The sequence below is a fragment of the Ambystoma mexicanum genome, chromosome 8 (genome assembly GCF_040938575.1).
Source record: "Ambystoma mexicanum isolate Mex_15411 chromosome 8, UKY_AmexF1_1, whole genome shotgun sequence".
Taxonomy (NCBI): domain Eukaryota; kingdom Metazoa; phylum Chordata; class Amphibia; order Caudata; family Ambystomatidae; genus Ambystoma; species Ambystoma mexicanum.
Genome location: NC_090929.1, coordinates 338,616,885 through 338,631,480, shown reverse-complemented (window position 1 = coordinate 338,631,480; position 14,596 = coordinate 338,616,885). Strand labels below are relative to the sequence as shown.

Sequence of the window (14,596 nt, the reverse complement as noted above, 5' to 3'; positions counted from 1 at the left end):
CATCTTGGGTTACTTTCGGGCGGAGAGAGAGCTTAATCCTGGAAGCCAATTCACGGTCTACGTAATTTCCAATAGCTCCACTGTCGATGTATGCTTTTATAGCATGCAACTGCTGAGGCTGTTTTGGGTCCACGAGCACCATTGGCATGACAAAATGCGAGGTCAAAGAGTTTGTTTTCAAGCTCGGCAAGCGGACCCTACGCTTGTCGGGCTAGGTCGTTTCCCGAATCAGGTGTCAATAAATAGTTATCAGTGGCTCCAACCACCTTCTTAGGTGGTTTAACCGGACAATTTCGAAGAAAGTGACCGTAACTCCCGCAATACAGACAAAGTTGCATTTGCCGCCTTCTCTCCCGTTCCTTCTGCGTTAATGGTCCTTTAACACCGCCGATTTGCATAGGTTCGGATACATCGGCACTCTTGGAGTTAGCGTGGGTTTTGATCGGTACTCGGGTTTCATACTTGAACCGATCTGCTTTTCTATTTTGAAGTCTGTGATCAAGTTGAACCACAAAGTCTATGTAGTCAGCGCAGACCTGGGGTGGATTTACTATCTGAGCTAGAAAATCTTTAAGCTCTCCGCGCAGGCCTCGATGAAACAATGTGATCCTTTTATTTTCTGGCCATCCAGTTTCCACAACCAGTCTATTAAAGGTGGCAATGTAGGACAGGAGATCCTGATTACCTTGTCGTAAGGATAGCAGTTCGTTATCAAGGGCCTGTCCTTGAGAGTGTCGAGCAAACAATCTTTCCATGCTGGCCTGAAAGCTCTGAAAATCTTGGAGAATGGGATCATCCTGATTTACCAATGGAATAGACCAATCGGCAGCACTGCCACTGAGGTAAGATAGTATAAAGGCTACCTTGGTCTGGTCGTTAGGGAAGGCTCCGGGTCTGCATAGAAAGTGTAAACGACATTGGTTCATAAAGACGGCATATTTCTTGGGGTCCCCCGCAAAACGTTCAGGCGGGGCCAAAGGCATGTGTCCAGGTAGATTGATTTTTTACCGGGTTATTCAAACCCAGTGATGTGGAAGTACCACCGGAATTCGGTAAAGGAGTGTGCCCTGCCTGGGCCTGCAATAACCTTTTGGCCAGGTCATCTGTTCTTTCCTTGGATAGGATCAGTTCTCTTTTGAGAGCGTTAGTCTCCTGGCGGGCTTAGTGCACCTCTGCCCGTAATTCCCCCAAAAGCTGGGCCAGCTGGTCAGTCTCGGAAGTCTCCATAGCGCCCGGGTGGGAAATTGTGGGTAGGCTTCACGTTCTGTCACGCTCACCTGATTCCCACGGGGGCGCTGGCCTGGTTTCGAGTGCTGATGCCTCTTCAATGGTGAAGCGCAGGGCTCTGAAGATGGATAGGACGGGCCTCTCAACTCTGGCTAATCTGGCTCGCAGGAATATCCTCCTTAGGGTCTGAAAGGACAAACTCTCCATCCTGCTTCTGACGCAGGGGCGCGCTGAACCCAGTTACTTCACTGGATTGAGGTTGGATGGGAGTTCAGGTAAGCTTGATTATACTGGTAAGGCGCTGTAAAAGTTCTGTTGCAAGTTCAAAAGTTCAAGCTTTAAATAATAATGTTCATTGTCTTTTTCAGGTGATGAATGAAGATTCCTTTGGAGACTTCTTGCAACAAAGTGCTAATGTTGATGTCTTTTCCCCATAGGGGCCGGGGTTCGGAATGCCGGAGATATGGCGCAGACCCGAAGTGAAACGTGCAGTTCCAGTAAAGATCAGGTAAGTCCTAGATGAGCACTCAGGTAATGTTTTTGCATTCGCTCATCTAATGTCTTTGTCTTTTTTCCCCATAGGGGCCGGGGTCCGGAAAATGCCTGGAAGCAGCAACACCCGAAATTAAATGGGAGTGACCCAACAGGTAAGTCTTAGAAGGAAACTGAGCTTTTCCTATTCCCTTCTTTTCTTTCACCTTGTGTTCTTGTCTGTTTCTCTCTGGGCTCTGGGAAGTGGCTGCGGATCCGGATGATCGCTGCTGAAGATGGAGGTGCCCAAGAAAGGTGAGTGAAATGCAGCGCTGCAGCAATCGGAGCGAAATGCTTTTAAAAATGATGTCTTCCTTTTCAGGATCGTCGGTGAGATGTCTCTGTGATGCAGGTTTAGCAGGTAAGGCATTCTTCCTCTCCAATTCTCTTCTTATCACCCTTTGCAGGTGTCCCAGGATGCTGACAGGCGTGGCTGAAGTCCAGAAGCAGGAGCAGACACGGTGAGCGTCCAGCTGCTAGGTGCAGAACAACGCGAAGCACGTGTGGCTGTTCGGGTGGGGTTTAAATAGCTTTGGAAGAAGTTCCAGGTATGTATCCTTCCACCGATCAGGTATGTATCCTTCCCCGACCACACCCAGGTGGAAAGTAGTCCCCACAGATAAAGTAGTCCCATTCAGGCCTCAACAGGGCCTGGATGTAGCAGCATGGTCTGCATCAGGTAAGTGCACACTAAAACACTTGAACACATGTCCAGCTTTATGAGCCTGGCGCCTAAGGCGCCAGGACTGGGGTCCAACATGAGCCTGGCGCCTAAGGCGCCAGGACTGCGTCCAAAGGGCCCCAGCTTGGGCCCGCTGGAACTTCCCTGGGGGGAATGATGCCTGCCTCTGGGGTTGCTGGGTCGGACCTGGCTCCTTGGAGGTAGGCATCATGACAGTACATAGGCCTCTATAAGGGGATGACCGAACTGGTTTTGAAGCTCCTAGACTGTGGTTAAAATCTATGCGAAAGAACAATCACTATAAATCCCTAAGCAGAAACAACATCTTAGGGGAGTCAAAGAAAGTAAAGAGCTTGTATCTATTTGCCTCGGGGGGGACATAGAATACGTCAAATTCCCCGACTGTTAAAACGGGTATATGGTTGAATTGGGGTTGAGTTCTACTAGGGCCTATGATGCAATTATAAAAGCTGCTGGGTCGCTAGAAGGAAAAGACCTAAGAGTGGTTGAAGATGATACTGAGCTTAATTTGAATGAGACTACTAAAGGGCAAGGGCCTGTACAGACAAACTCTCAGAATCAAGAAAGTAGCTCTGGGTTCCAAAGAGGGCAGTAGAGACATGGCAGAAATTAAGAAGGATATTCCAGGAAACTTGGATGGTGAATGCAATAGAAATAGAAGGCTTTAGCATCCATTGCCTACCTGCAATTCAAAAACCGCTGGGTAGACCAGCTGGTGGACGTTTGATAGCATTTAAAAACAGCTCAGTGACGAATGCTAAGGTGATCTTTGAGAACAAAATTGGCATCTTGGCCAGCAAAATCAAACTTAATTTTGACATCCAAAATCCGTGGGTGGTAGTGTTAGATGTTTATTGGAACCGGCCTCTTCCAAACTCGACACATTTTTGGATACGTTAGGGGGGTGTATTGTCTACAGTGAAGTCAGATTTGGGCAAAGCTAATATTATCGTGGCAGGGGACTTCAATTCCATATGTGCTGAGTGCGCAAATGAAACAGAGGGATTAAGGGGGAAAAAAATCTCTAGAAGAGGACAGAAATGGTTAGCATTTAGGAGCTCATGGGATCTGGAAATGCTAAATGGGAACTCGGAGGGGGCAAAAGGAGCCACCACGACATGGAGATGAGGAGACTCGATATCTATACTAAACTATGTTTGTCAGCGCGAGCCTTTTTTCAAGAACATCTACACTGACAGTGAATTATGAGGGGGGCAGCAACCATGCCAGGCTGGAATTATCTTTCCCAGATATTCAGGGGCATCAGCAGTGGCTACATAAGCAAGAACTGGAGGGAAGTGGGGGTAGAGTTAGATTAGTCAAATATGGTCAAGGAGGGGAAAAACTAAACAAAGTATTGAAGATGATTCCAAACCCTTCCCTGATAGATTATTGCCATACAGACAAATAAATCAGTTTTATCTGGTCAACTGTACCACCCAAAATGCCATCAATTGGAGCCAAGCAGCACCATTTGCATGAGTTTGACGAGGAAACTATGATCAGAAAGAGGGAAATGAGAAGTAAACTTTGGGGCCTTAAAAAACAGAACATGGCACCAGACAGACTCCTAAAGGAAGCAAATGGTATTAGGAGCAAGTACAGGTATTGGTTAAAAAATCATAGAATGGCTAGATTACAAAAAGATGGTGAACAGATGTACTACCAGTACTAAAGGGTTTTGGTCAGTAATGGGGCAACTGGATCAGCATTCAAATAGCTCCCTATGTAACCTGGTTACAGAAACCAAATGGGTTAATCATTTGTCAGGTATCTTTCAGAAACCAAGGGATGAAGGGGAGCCAATGCAGCTGTAGACCAAATTGTCCCTGGCCCTGGAAGAGGAGGCAATTGCGTAGATAATCAAGAGCTCATCGATATCCAAGGCCGCCGGCCCTAGCGGGTTGACGTATCAAGTTCTTAAAAATGAACTAGAGTTCTGGACTGGATTCTTGAGGAATTTATTTGTGGAGATCTTGCTCACAAAACTCTTCCCACCCTCTTGGAAAACAGCACTGATCATTCCACTCTTTAAGCGGGGGGATAGGACTGACTCTGCTAGTTACCGTCCGATTGCGCTTTTGGATATCGAAAGTAAGATTTTTATGAGGCTGATAGTTAAGGAGCTCACAAACTGGGTGGATAGTGTGGGGGCCTTGTCCCACTTTCAAACAGGGTTTGGAAAGGGCCTCTCCACGTCGCTAGATGGGCTAATTTTGAGCCTAGTGAGTGAAACCTCTGCCGAGAAAGGAGAATTACCCCTGTATGGGGCGTGGATAGACCTCTTGAAGGCCCTTGATCAGATCAGCAGAGGCTTGCTGTGGGCAAAACTTAAACTAAAGGGAGTCCCAGAACCTCTACTGGCTATGTTAATAGAGTTGCATAGGGACACAACAGTAAGGGTAAGGTTGGATGACAAGGGACATCTGTCAAATGAAGTGAAGGTAGAGAGAGGAGTAAGGCAGGGGTGTCTGGGAGCTCCTCTATTTTTCAACCTTTTTCTGTCCGATATGGGGCAAGACTTCGAACCGTCCGCACTGGCCAGCCCAATCCTTAATGGGAGCAAGATCTTTTGGCTGGCTTATGCGGACAACATAGTCCTATTGGACAGAACAGCTATAGGTCTCCAAAGACTGCTGACCAAACTGGGAAGCTATGCAGAGACAAACGGGCTAGTAATAAACCCGCTAAAATCTAGGATTCTTGTGTTTAAACATCCAAGAAAGAAAATTTGCTTTAAAACTAGTCATTGAATGGGCAGACTATACCACGAGTGGAAGAGCTAACCTATCTTGGCTATAAGATCTATGCCAGCCTGAGAATTCAGGAGCATGATATCTTCACCAGAGCATATGAACTGATCCCCCATATGAAAAAAAATAAGGCTAAATACTGTGAATTCTCCATCTTGCCAATGGTTAAATACTATATAGCCAAAATAATACTAGTCATATGTATGGCTTAGAAGCTAAACCCTCACTTTGGAGTACAAACTGGTCCAGAGTAGAAGGCAGAATCTGGAAGGTTTCCCTTAATCTTCCTATGAGTACACCAGGCTGGAACTTTGAATTGGGCCTTATCGCCTTAGTGTGTCGAGCAGAATGGAAGCTAATCGCACTATATAGAGAGATAATGTCCCCCAAGCCAGGTTCACTGTATGAAGATAGACCAAAAAAAGTGTCTAAAAGTGTCAGGGTCAGTATTCCTCCACAGCACCCATAACTTTCTAAAGTTATTTCTGAAATTGACTTCACTTACTATCAGTAAATTAGGTGTGCACCTGTTGATACTATTCTTTTTTCACTGTATGAAGATGTCAGAGTCCATCTGAAAGACTCAGTCGTCTAGGATCTTGAGAGAGCTGGACTTAAAAGTAAAAAACATACTGGACGGAGTAGATGTAGATCATGAAACTCTGACTACCCAACCCTCTTAAGGTAAAACGTGATCTGGAGGGGTATAGGGTTATGCAACTCATACTAAGGAAAAATAGATTATGTGAGCACACTTTGAGTGTTGGGTAAAGGGAAAGGACAAATGTATTCTTTTACTGATTGGAAAACAATTCGCGAACAGAGGAGTTGGGAATAATTGTCCCACGGTAGGTTTTAAAAAGGGGGGAGAATGGACTTATTTTATTGGAGCTATTGTATGTAAATGGTTATACATTTTGTTTTCTCTTTCCTTATTTGGTTCATTTTCTCCACTTCTGTGAATGTTTAATTGTATTGGTTGACTAATAATTGTAAAGGTTCTAATGAAATGTTATTTCTTTTTTGAACCAAATACAATAAAATAAAATCAAAAATCCAAGGGAACCTGAATCTAGCGAGGCGCTTAAAAATAAAATCTTAGCCTGGCTCAATCAAAAGGTGGGCCATAACTGTGTCAGAACTCAAGACCTGAGAGTCCTTTGGAGGTTCCAGATTGAAAATTGGTGCTCCTTTGATAACACAGATTGTATTGTTATTGGATGTGGTCTAAGTATTTTACCCCTATTCCGGAACAAAGACACAAATCTGCAGAACATGTCCTCCCTTACCAAGATAAGTGTTACTGTGAACTGACTTTTTATGGTTATCTATGTTTCGGTACCTTTTCCCTCTTTTAGATGTTTTTCATATGCCTGATTATTTTATGTATTTCTATGTTATGTTATGGTTTTTTTCTGTTTTGTCAGCGCCCTGAGGCCTATGGGCATGTTGCGCTATATAAGAAATTAACTAAACTAAACTTCTCCTCCACCCCAGCTTAAGGACATTCTCTCCAGAACCTCTAATCAAGAAAAGATAGGCCTTGCACGTTAAGACAAGCACGGCTTCACAACGCGTCGACTCCTTCCCCGGTGTTCACGCGGATCAGGGTTCCTCGGATTCAGGTTCTGGCAGCCCCAAGGCCTCTAAGGCTACCGGCTCCCAAGCCGAGGGCACCAGGGGCTGTTCCGGGGACATACCTGAGGCTTTCCAGGCTAGCAGCTCCCAAGCTGAGCGGCTCAGGGTGCCTACCCGGCTGTTCTCCGAATGGGCAATCAAGTTTGTCCTCTTCTCCTGCCCCAGGGAGTAAGGGATTGCCGAGTGCCACCTCCAAGAGTCTGTCCTTGGCTAGATCTAGCACGGCTACCGGCACAGGTGCTGAGGGCTGACAGCCTACTGGAGCTCGCTCCGAGGTCGTGAACCAGGGCTTTAGGAGTACTGGCCGTCCGGCTGAGGGCTCAGCGCATGGCCAGAGGGATTTCTGAGGTAGGTGCCTCCGCTTCGGGTGCAAGGCCCAAACTGTGTATCCTCTCTCATCTGGGGCTTCTCTTGGTTCAGGGCCTTTGCGCCCTTCCGCCCAGGTATCACTACATATTATCCCCACCAAAAATATCGCTATATATATGGTTGTCTGAAACGGCCATAGGCGATTTTTTTGGGGGGGATAATTTCTGTGGTTTTTGGGAGCAAGAGTTCAGGGGGTGTCCCCCGCTCCTTTAAAAATAATGCGGGAGTTGCCGGGGTGTCCCCCACCGGTTCCATGCCTTAATATTGCAGGAGAAATATGGCAATATTTTTGTATAGCAATATTTTTGCGGGATATTAACACATGGAAACCCCGCCCAGGACATGGCGCAAGGCTTCAAAATGGCAGAGCGGCACGTGGCACAGCCTGCCAGGCAGGTGGCCATCTTGGATCCAGCTCAGGGCCTGACCGTGCTTTCGTCCATCGAGTGGGCTTTGCAGGATGGTCCCAGCCCCATCCCCTCTGGAAGCGGCAGCGGATTCTACAGTGCAGGTTTTTTTCCCCCTCAGGGCTACATCTACCCATCACAGACGTATGGCTACATGCACCAGGTCCCTCTGCCCTTTGACCAGGAGCGGCGTCCTAGTGCCTCGGATGGCCGGGCCCCGAAGGACCCGGCAGCTGGTGAAAACCGTTTCTTCAAGTGCTTCTTCCTCCTCATTTGCTCCCCTTAGATGAAGGGGCTCCTGAAGGATATTGTGAAGGAGGTCATCCCGCAGGTGGAGCCACCCAGCCCCCTCCGGCCCCTTCCTCTGGGTACTCCTCCCGTCCCTCCTGCACTCCCGGATCTGGTGCCGCTCACACCACTGCTTCAGACCCTACTGGTCGTTCTGACCCCTCCCACTCCTCCTGTATGATATATGATATTTATTTGTATCGCGCTCGTACACAAGTGTTTCAGAGCGCGACTAGGGAAGGGAGGGGAACAAGGGAGAACACAGCACAATATAAAAACGATCTTACTAGGCCCAGTGACATTGGGAACGCGCAAGTGGATGGGAAAGGGAAAAGGGAAAAAGCGCATGGAGGGGGGAGAGTGGAAAGTGCAGAAGCTGAGGAGCGCAGATAAATAAAATAGAAAATTGAGGGAAACTGTGCTAGTGCAGCCAGCAAGTGGGAAGTGCTGTGTATAAGGCAGCGGACTGGGTAAGTCTGAATAAGTGCAGAAAAAGAAGAAAAATGGGGTCGGGCTGTATGGGTACAGATACAGTCCCCAGTGCAAGGGGTGGCCAGGAGTCAGTGCAGGAAGGTGGCAGGGTTAGTAGGTACCTGGGCCCCAGAAAGCCTTGTGGACAATGCAGAGGGTTTTGAATTTAATCCTTGCATCCACTGGGAGCCAATGGAGAGATTTCAAAGCTGGAGAGATACGATCCCAGGGCTTGAGGCCAAGGACAAGTCTCGCAGTCCTGTTCTGGATAAGTTGTAGAGGGCGGAGAGTAGAGGCAGGTAGATTTAGAAAGAGGCTGTTGCAAAAGTCCAACCGAGAGAGAACCAGAGCTTGGGAGACAGTGAGCTTCTGAGGGAAGGAGAGGAAAGGAAGGATACCTCTGAGGAGGTGCAGTAGGTAGTTTGACTTTTTAGAGACATCAGAGATATGGGCCGAAAAGGAAAGTGTGGAGTCAAAGATGATGCCAAGGTTCTTAGCCTCGCAGGTAGGGGTAGGAGGAGGGCCAAGGGAGGCCGGCCAGAGAGTGAGGGAAAAGGATGGAGATGGTGTGCCGATGAGGAAGAAGTACCACCAATGCCTTCCCCTCAACAGCCGTTGGACCCGTCTGTGGCTCCAGACATGGGGGTGTGGGGGGCACCGGCACCTGTGTCCCAGGGGCCGGATTCCCCTCTGTAAGAAAAAAAGGGGGGGGGAACGTAGACGATGACTGACGCCCAGGACGATGAACCCTCTGCCTCCAGGCCTTTTCATGACTGCCTTCAGGCTTGGCAGAGGTCTTGAGGGTGCCTCTTCCCAAGGAAGCCCCTCAGGAGTCGGTGTGCTAGCAGAGCTCTTGGGGAAATGCACTACGATCCGGTCTGGTGTCCCCCTTCCGGAAACATGTCCTGCAGGTGGCATGAAAGGTCTGGGTCAAGCCCATGGCCAGCGCCCAATTGAACAAGAAGTTGGACACCAGGTTTAGGCTGACGTACGGGGAGCCAATCCTCCTTGCCTCCCACCCACCGCCCCATTCCTTTGTGGTGGCTGCGGCCTTGTATTGTAAACCAGCGTCTTCGTCCATCTTCCTCCATAGGAGCCACCTCCAGTTGCCACTCCAAGGAGGACAAAGTCCTGCGCTGTTACTCCATCTCAGGATTGCATCTGCAGGAAGCCAACACAGACGCTCTCTTGGCTGCGACAAACCAGAATCTGTAGCGGGAGCTTTGGGAATTTCTGCCCGACCTCCTGTCGGACAAGCAAGCCTCCTTCAAGGCCAGTCTGGCAGACACCCGGGCGATTGCGCAGGATCTCATGGAGTCTTCGGTCTCCCACATCGACACAGTCAGCAGAGGGGGTCGAGATGAGAATGACAGTGTGCATGCATGCCACAATGTTTTCCTCTGACGTGCAGGACCGTATCCTGGATCTGCCCTTTGAGGGCATGGAACTTTTTCATTTGTCGACTGATGATGAGTTGACAAAGAAGAAAACCTCTGCTCAAACTGTCAAGTCCTTGGGTATCCTGACAAAACCAGGTCAGAAATCCTTCCCTCAGTCCCAGGGTTAGATTGAGTTCCAACCCTGCGCCACCCAGTGACAACAGGAGGAAGCAGAAAGGGCGTCTTGTTTGGTTTTTCCACTACACCTCCTCTGCCCCTGCCTCTGACGCCAACAAGCAGTGACATTGAGGTTGGGAAACACGGCTCGCCTGTGGGGGGCCATTTGGCTCTGTTCCAGGACACCTGGAAGAATCTTTTCAGCAAACCGTGGATCCTATCCGTTGTCTCCACAGGTTTCAGTATTCCTCTTCCTTTGCCTCTACCATCCTCTCCTCCTCTTCGTCAGATCGGGTCCCTGGCTCTTTTACGGGTGGTCCTTTCGCTCTTGGAGATGCAGGCGATGGAACCAGTTCCTCTTTCAAACAGGGGCTTTGGTTACTATTCCAGGATTTTTGCGGTACCGAAGAACAACTAGGTTGGCCTGAGAGTAGTCCTGGACCTGTCATTTCTAAATCTGCTTTACCGCTGGAACGATTCAAGAAGATTACTGCACAAGGGAATTTCCCCTAAGAGGAGCTCTAGGGGACACGCTCATAGTGAACTGGGAGTTTCCACTCCAGTCCCCGTCATTCCTCAAGTTGTCAGGAGGTTAGGGAATTCATGAACTAATTGCTCTGGATTGGGCCAGGAGGACGTGGTACCTGGACCTTCTGGACATGTCCATCTGCCCTCCAATACGTCTTGCACAAAGAGAGGACCTTCTCTCTGTCTCTCTCTCTCTCTCTCCCTCCCTCCCTTTTTTTGAGAGAGTGAGAGAGTGAGAGAGTGAGAGAGTGAGAGAGTGAGAGGGGGACAGAGGGACAGAGGGACACAGAGGGGGAGAGAGGGGGACAGAGGGGGAGAGAGGGGGATAGGGAGAGAGGGGGACAGAGGGACAGAGAGAGAGAGGGACAGAGGGAGAGAGAGAGGGACAGAGGGAGAGAGAGAGAGAGAGACGGACAAGGGTTCTCCATCCAGAGGTCAAGGCACTCAACCTTCACGCATGGTTTCTGAGAGTTTGGCATATAAGGATTGGGACCTCCCAGACGGCATAATGGAGATATTGCTTTCAGCCAGAAGACCAGCAACAAAATCCATGTACCGCTGCTGTTGAAACAAATTCTGCAGCTGGTGCAGGGATAAGAATGAGGATCCTTTTACATGCAGAACACCTATGGTGTTATCATTCGTATTACACCTGGCCAATCTGGGGCTCCAGGTTGGTACAATTAAGGGGTATCTGGCAGAGCTCTCTATTTGTAAGCGCTCCTCTAAAGAGTTATCTTTCTTCAAGAGCCCACTTGTGATACAATTCTTAAAAGGACTGACAAATACATTTCCTCCAGTCTGATTTCAAGTCCCAATTTGGGACCTCAAATTGGTGTTAAAATTTTGAATGTGTGCTCCTTTTGAGCCTATCCATTCCTGTCCTTTATAAGGTTATTAACTTTAACAACCATCATTTTAGTGGCTGTCACATCAGCCCAAAGAGTGATTGAACTTCAAGCCTTGTCCTGCAAGCCTCCTTATACAATCTTCTATAAGGGTCCTTAAGGTTAAACCGACCTTCTTACCTAAGATTGAGTCTGTAATTTTACCTTCATTTTATCCTCCTCCTCGTCCTGGAAAGGACGAGGAGAGGTTACACAAGCTTGATCCAAGGCATGCACTGAATTTTTACATCTCCAGGATGTCTAAACTAAGACACAAGGACCAACTTTTTGTAGGCTACACGGGCCACAAGTTGGGTATGGCAATTTCGAAACAAACTTTATCAAGATGGATCATTTTAGGAATATCTGAATGCTACAGATTAGCGGGAAAGGATACTCCCGAGAGGTTTATGAGCTCATTCGAACAGGGATATGGCTACCTCCTCTGCATTACAGAGGGGTGTCCAAATTAAAGATAGTTGTGCGGCAGCCACATGGTCATCCGTACACACAACACTATAATCTGGACTCTTCCTCAAGCCGGGAAGGTTTATTTTTGAAAGGCAGTGCAGCATTTTGTGCACAAAGACCTATAAAGGAACTCCTAAATTATCATGAGTCTGAAATTCTGACTCCCTCTTCCAGGAATACATACACTGCTTTGGAAGTTTATCATAAGATGAGGAATATGTGGGAGGGCACAATCCATTTGAAGAACAAGTTACTTACCCATGGTAACGTTCTTTTGACTGGATTTTCCTCCCATGTATTCCTCATCGCCCCTCCCAACCTGCCCCACAGTAGAAATTTCCATGTGATTACAGCGTTCGCTCTTTCCGGAGGACTGTCTGGTGTAGGATATCCTATATACGTTAAAAATTGAACTGAAACCAATGTGTGGCTGTGCGCGCTTTATACCATCGATGTTGTCGACATCGAAATGGGGGCCTCTGAAGGACATCGAGTTGACAGGCATCGACGCGCAGCACCCTCTGCTGGAAAACATTTCCGAAGCAACTGAAGCTGGATATGGAAATATCATAAGATGAGGAATACATGGGAGGAACATCCAGTCGAAAGAACGTTACAATGGGTAAGTAACTTGTTTTTCTGCTTTAGTGTGGGTATTCCTTTAGTAGCAATATGCCAACTGCTACATGAGCTTCTTTGCAGACTTTTTTGTGAAACATTAACATTTTAAGTTTCTGGCTGGAGAAAATGCTACGGTCGGAAGGCCAGAGTGTTTATATTTGCTATTATCAGATGTTCATCCTCCCCCTTGTCCCATCCCCAGTCTGTCATTTTGCATTTTTTTTTTAATCTTTCAAAGATGAGGAATTTGTGGGTGGAATGTTTCCATTAGAAGAACCTATGACTTCCCTTTGGTAAGGTTCGTTCTGATGGATATGGTGATTCCTCCCACAGAATCTTCATGGCTCTCCTGCCTACCGTTTTACATTCTGTGCTTGTTTCTAACTCTTTTCTGGTGATGTTTATGTTTCCTTGCAGTTGCTAGGTGATGGGTAGAGAAGGTGGAACTAATGTTAATGTTAAAGGATATGTATACCGTGCACTACCACCACCAGAGTGGTCCCCTGAAAGGACATCAGTGGCTCCAGTTATACATAGTGATGACATAACTTCCAGCACAAAAGGTTGTGATGGAATCAACCATGCTGATGCCTGGTGCCAGCTGCTGACTTTGAAATCTTTCTGGCCCACACTGCTTCTAAAGTGGATTTTCAATAGCAGGACTCTGTGGGGGAGGGAATCACTGCCTCGATCAGACAGAACATTATTGGACACAAGTAATTTTTTTCTTTCTGCTACACCTGACTCGTCCCTAAATTTATCATTTTGATATTCATCAAGATAGAGTGAAATGCACAAGGGATATTTTTCTGTCTCACCTGTCACATTCCCCGTGCAGTACCCGCTTTGTGCCTGGTCTTATCTGTGAAATGTACTGTGTATGATAGCAAGCTGAAACTGGGCAGGAGCTGTGCATCAGGCCCTTGCTTCATTAAGCACTTAACTTAGTCTTTTCTCTGTTGCTTGAAGCTGCGTTCCCAAGTTGCGGAAGGAAAGTGCTTCTCCGTGGACTGCGATGTGAAGGCAAAGGAGCAAGCCATTAGTGTCTTGAAGCACTTCAACGTCCAGGTGGCACTTGACAATGTCTTCAGCCGCTGTCAGGTAGGATGGGCATCCCTTACAATCCTGTTTGTAGCCTATCCAGATTGAAATGACTGACATGGTCTGGGGGGTGAGGGGGCAGAGAGCCGTTTGTGTGGTTGGAGAAAAGGGTCTTCCTTTCTTTCTCAGGGCCACTTTTCTTGAACACTGTGACTTGGTCTTAGATTAAATTAATTGGTCACTGTATACATGCGAGCCCAGCGATTTGGTCCGCCTAACAGAAGGAAGGAATGCCATTTATTTTTGGAAATCTTTGACTGACTTGCAGTTGGTTTCGTATTTGCTTCAATGGTGTGTTTTTTGTTAATGCGTTGTTTAGTTGTGCGTTTGCAGGGCCTGCTGCTTTGTTTATAAAAGACCTGAGTGTGAGTATTGCTGCTGCTCAGTCTGTATGCCTTTCTATAGGATCTGTCATAACCACTCGTTTGTGCACCGTCGCCATGTTAACGTCTGTCTGTGCGTGCATTTTTTTCGGCATATGCTAATTGGCACTGCTGCTGTTTTCTGTTAATTTTAGCGCTTGCCACACGAGTCACACCGTACCTGTTCTTTGACCCTGCTGCACCGGGATCATATGCATCTGTTAGCCATACGCTGCTGCTCGAGTACATATACAGTCAGGTTACATACAGGGACATATAACCGCTCAAACAGTGTCCGTTTATGAACAACACTGACAGTTCATTTGTAAGAATGTCTTTTAGCGTGTTGTCTGCATTGGCACTGAATAATGGTTGTCAGTTGTCTGTTTTAAAGTTCTCATTCCCGAGCACAGCAAGTGCCGATAACCTAGAGAAAGGTAGATTAGCAAAAGCCATTAGCACGCAGCGTGCCCTCCTTGTAAACATGTGTTTAGAGTTGAGGTGCACACTACTTCTGTGTTGCTCGCTGGAAGTGCAAATGTATCGTCTAACAAATGTGTTCAGGAGGTAACATTGAACAGGTGCTAAGATCTGATTTTTAATTAACCAGCTTTTAAACAGTGGTATATAATGGAATGAAAATAACCGTTTAAAAATAGCCAAATGTTACTAATAAGCAACAG

At 47.3% G+C, this 14,596-nt stretch overlaps 1 protein-coding gene across 5 annotated transcripts in view; it reads left to right on the top strand.

Moving 5' to 3' along the window:
• Nucleotides 1-14,596, top strand: part of EXD3 (exonuclease 3'-5' domain containing 3) — a 3,187,846-nt gene that overhangs the window by 2,067,039 nt on the left and 1,106,211 nt on the right. For all 5 annotated transcript variants that reach the window (XM_069609779.1, XM_069609780.1, XM_069609781.1 and 2 more), the window contains one exon: nucleotides 13,420-13,551. In XM_069609779.1, the coding sequence (XP_069465880.1) occupies nucleotides 13,420-13,551 (132 nt within the window). The remainder of the gene's footprint in view (nucleotides 1-13,419; nucleotides 13,552-14,596) is intronic.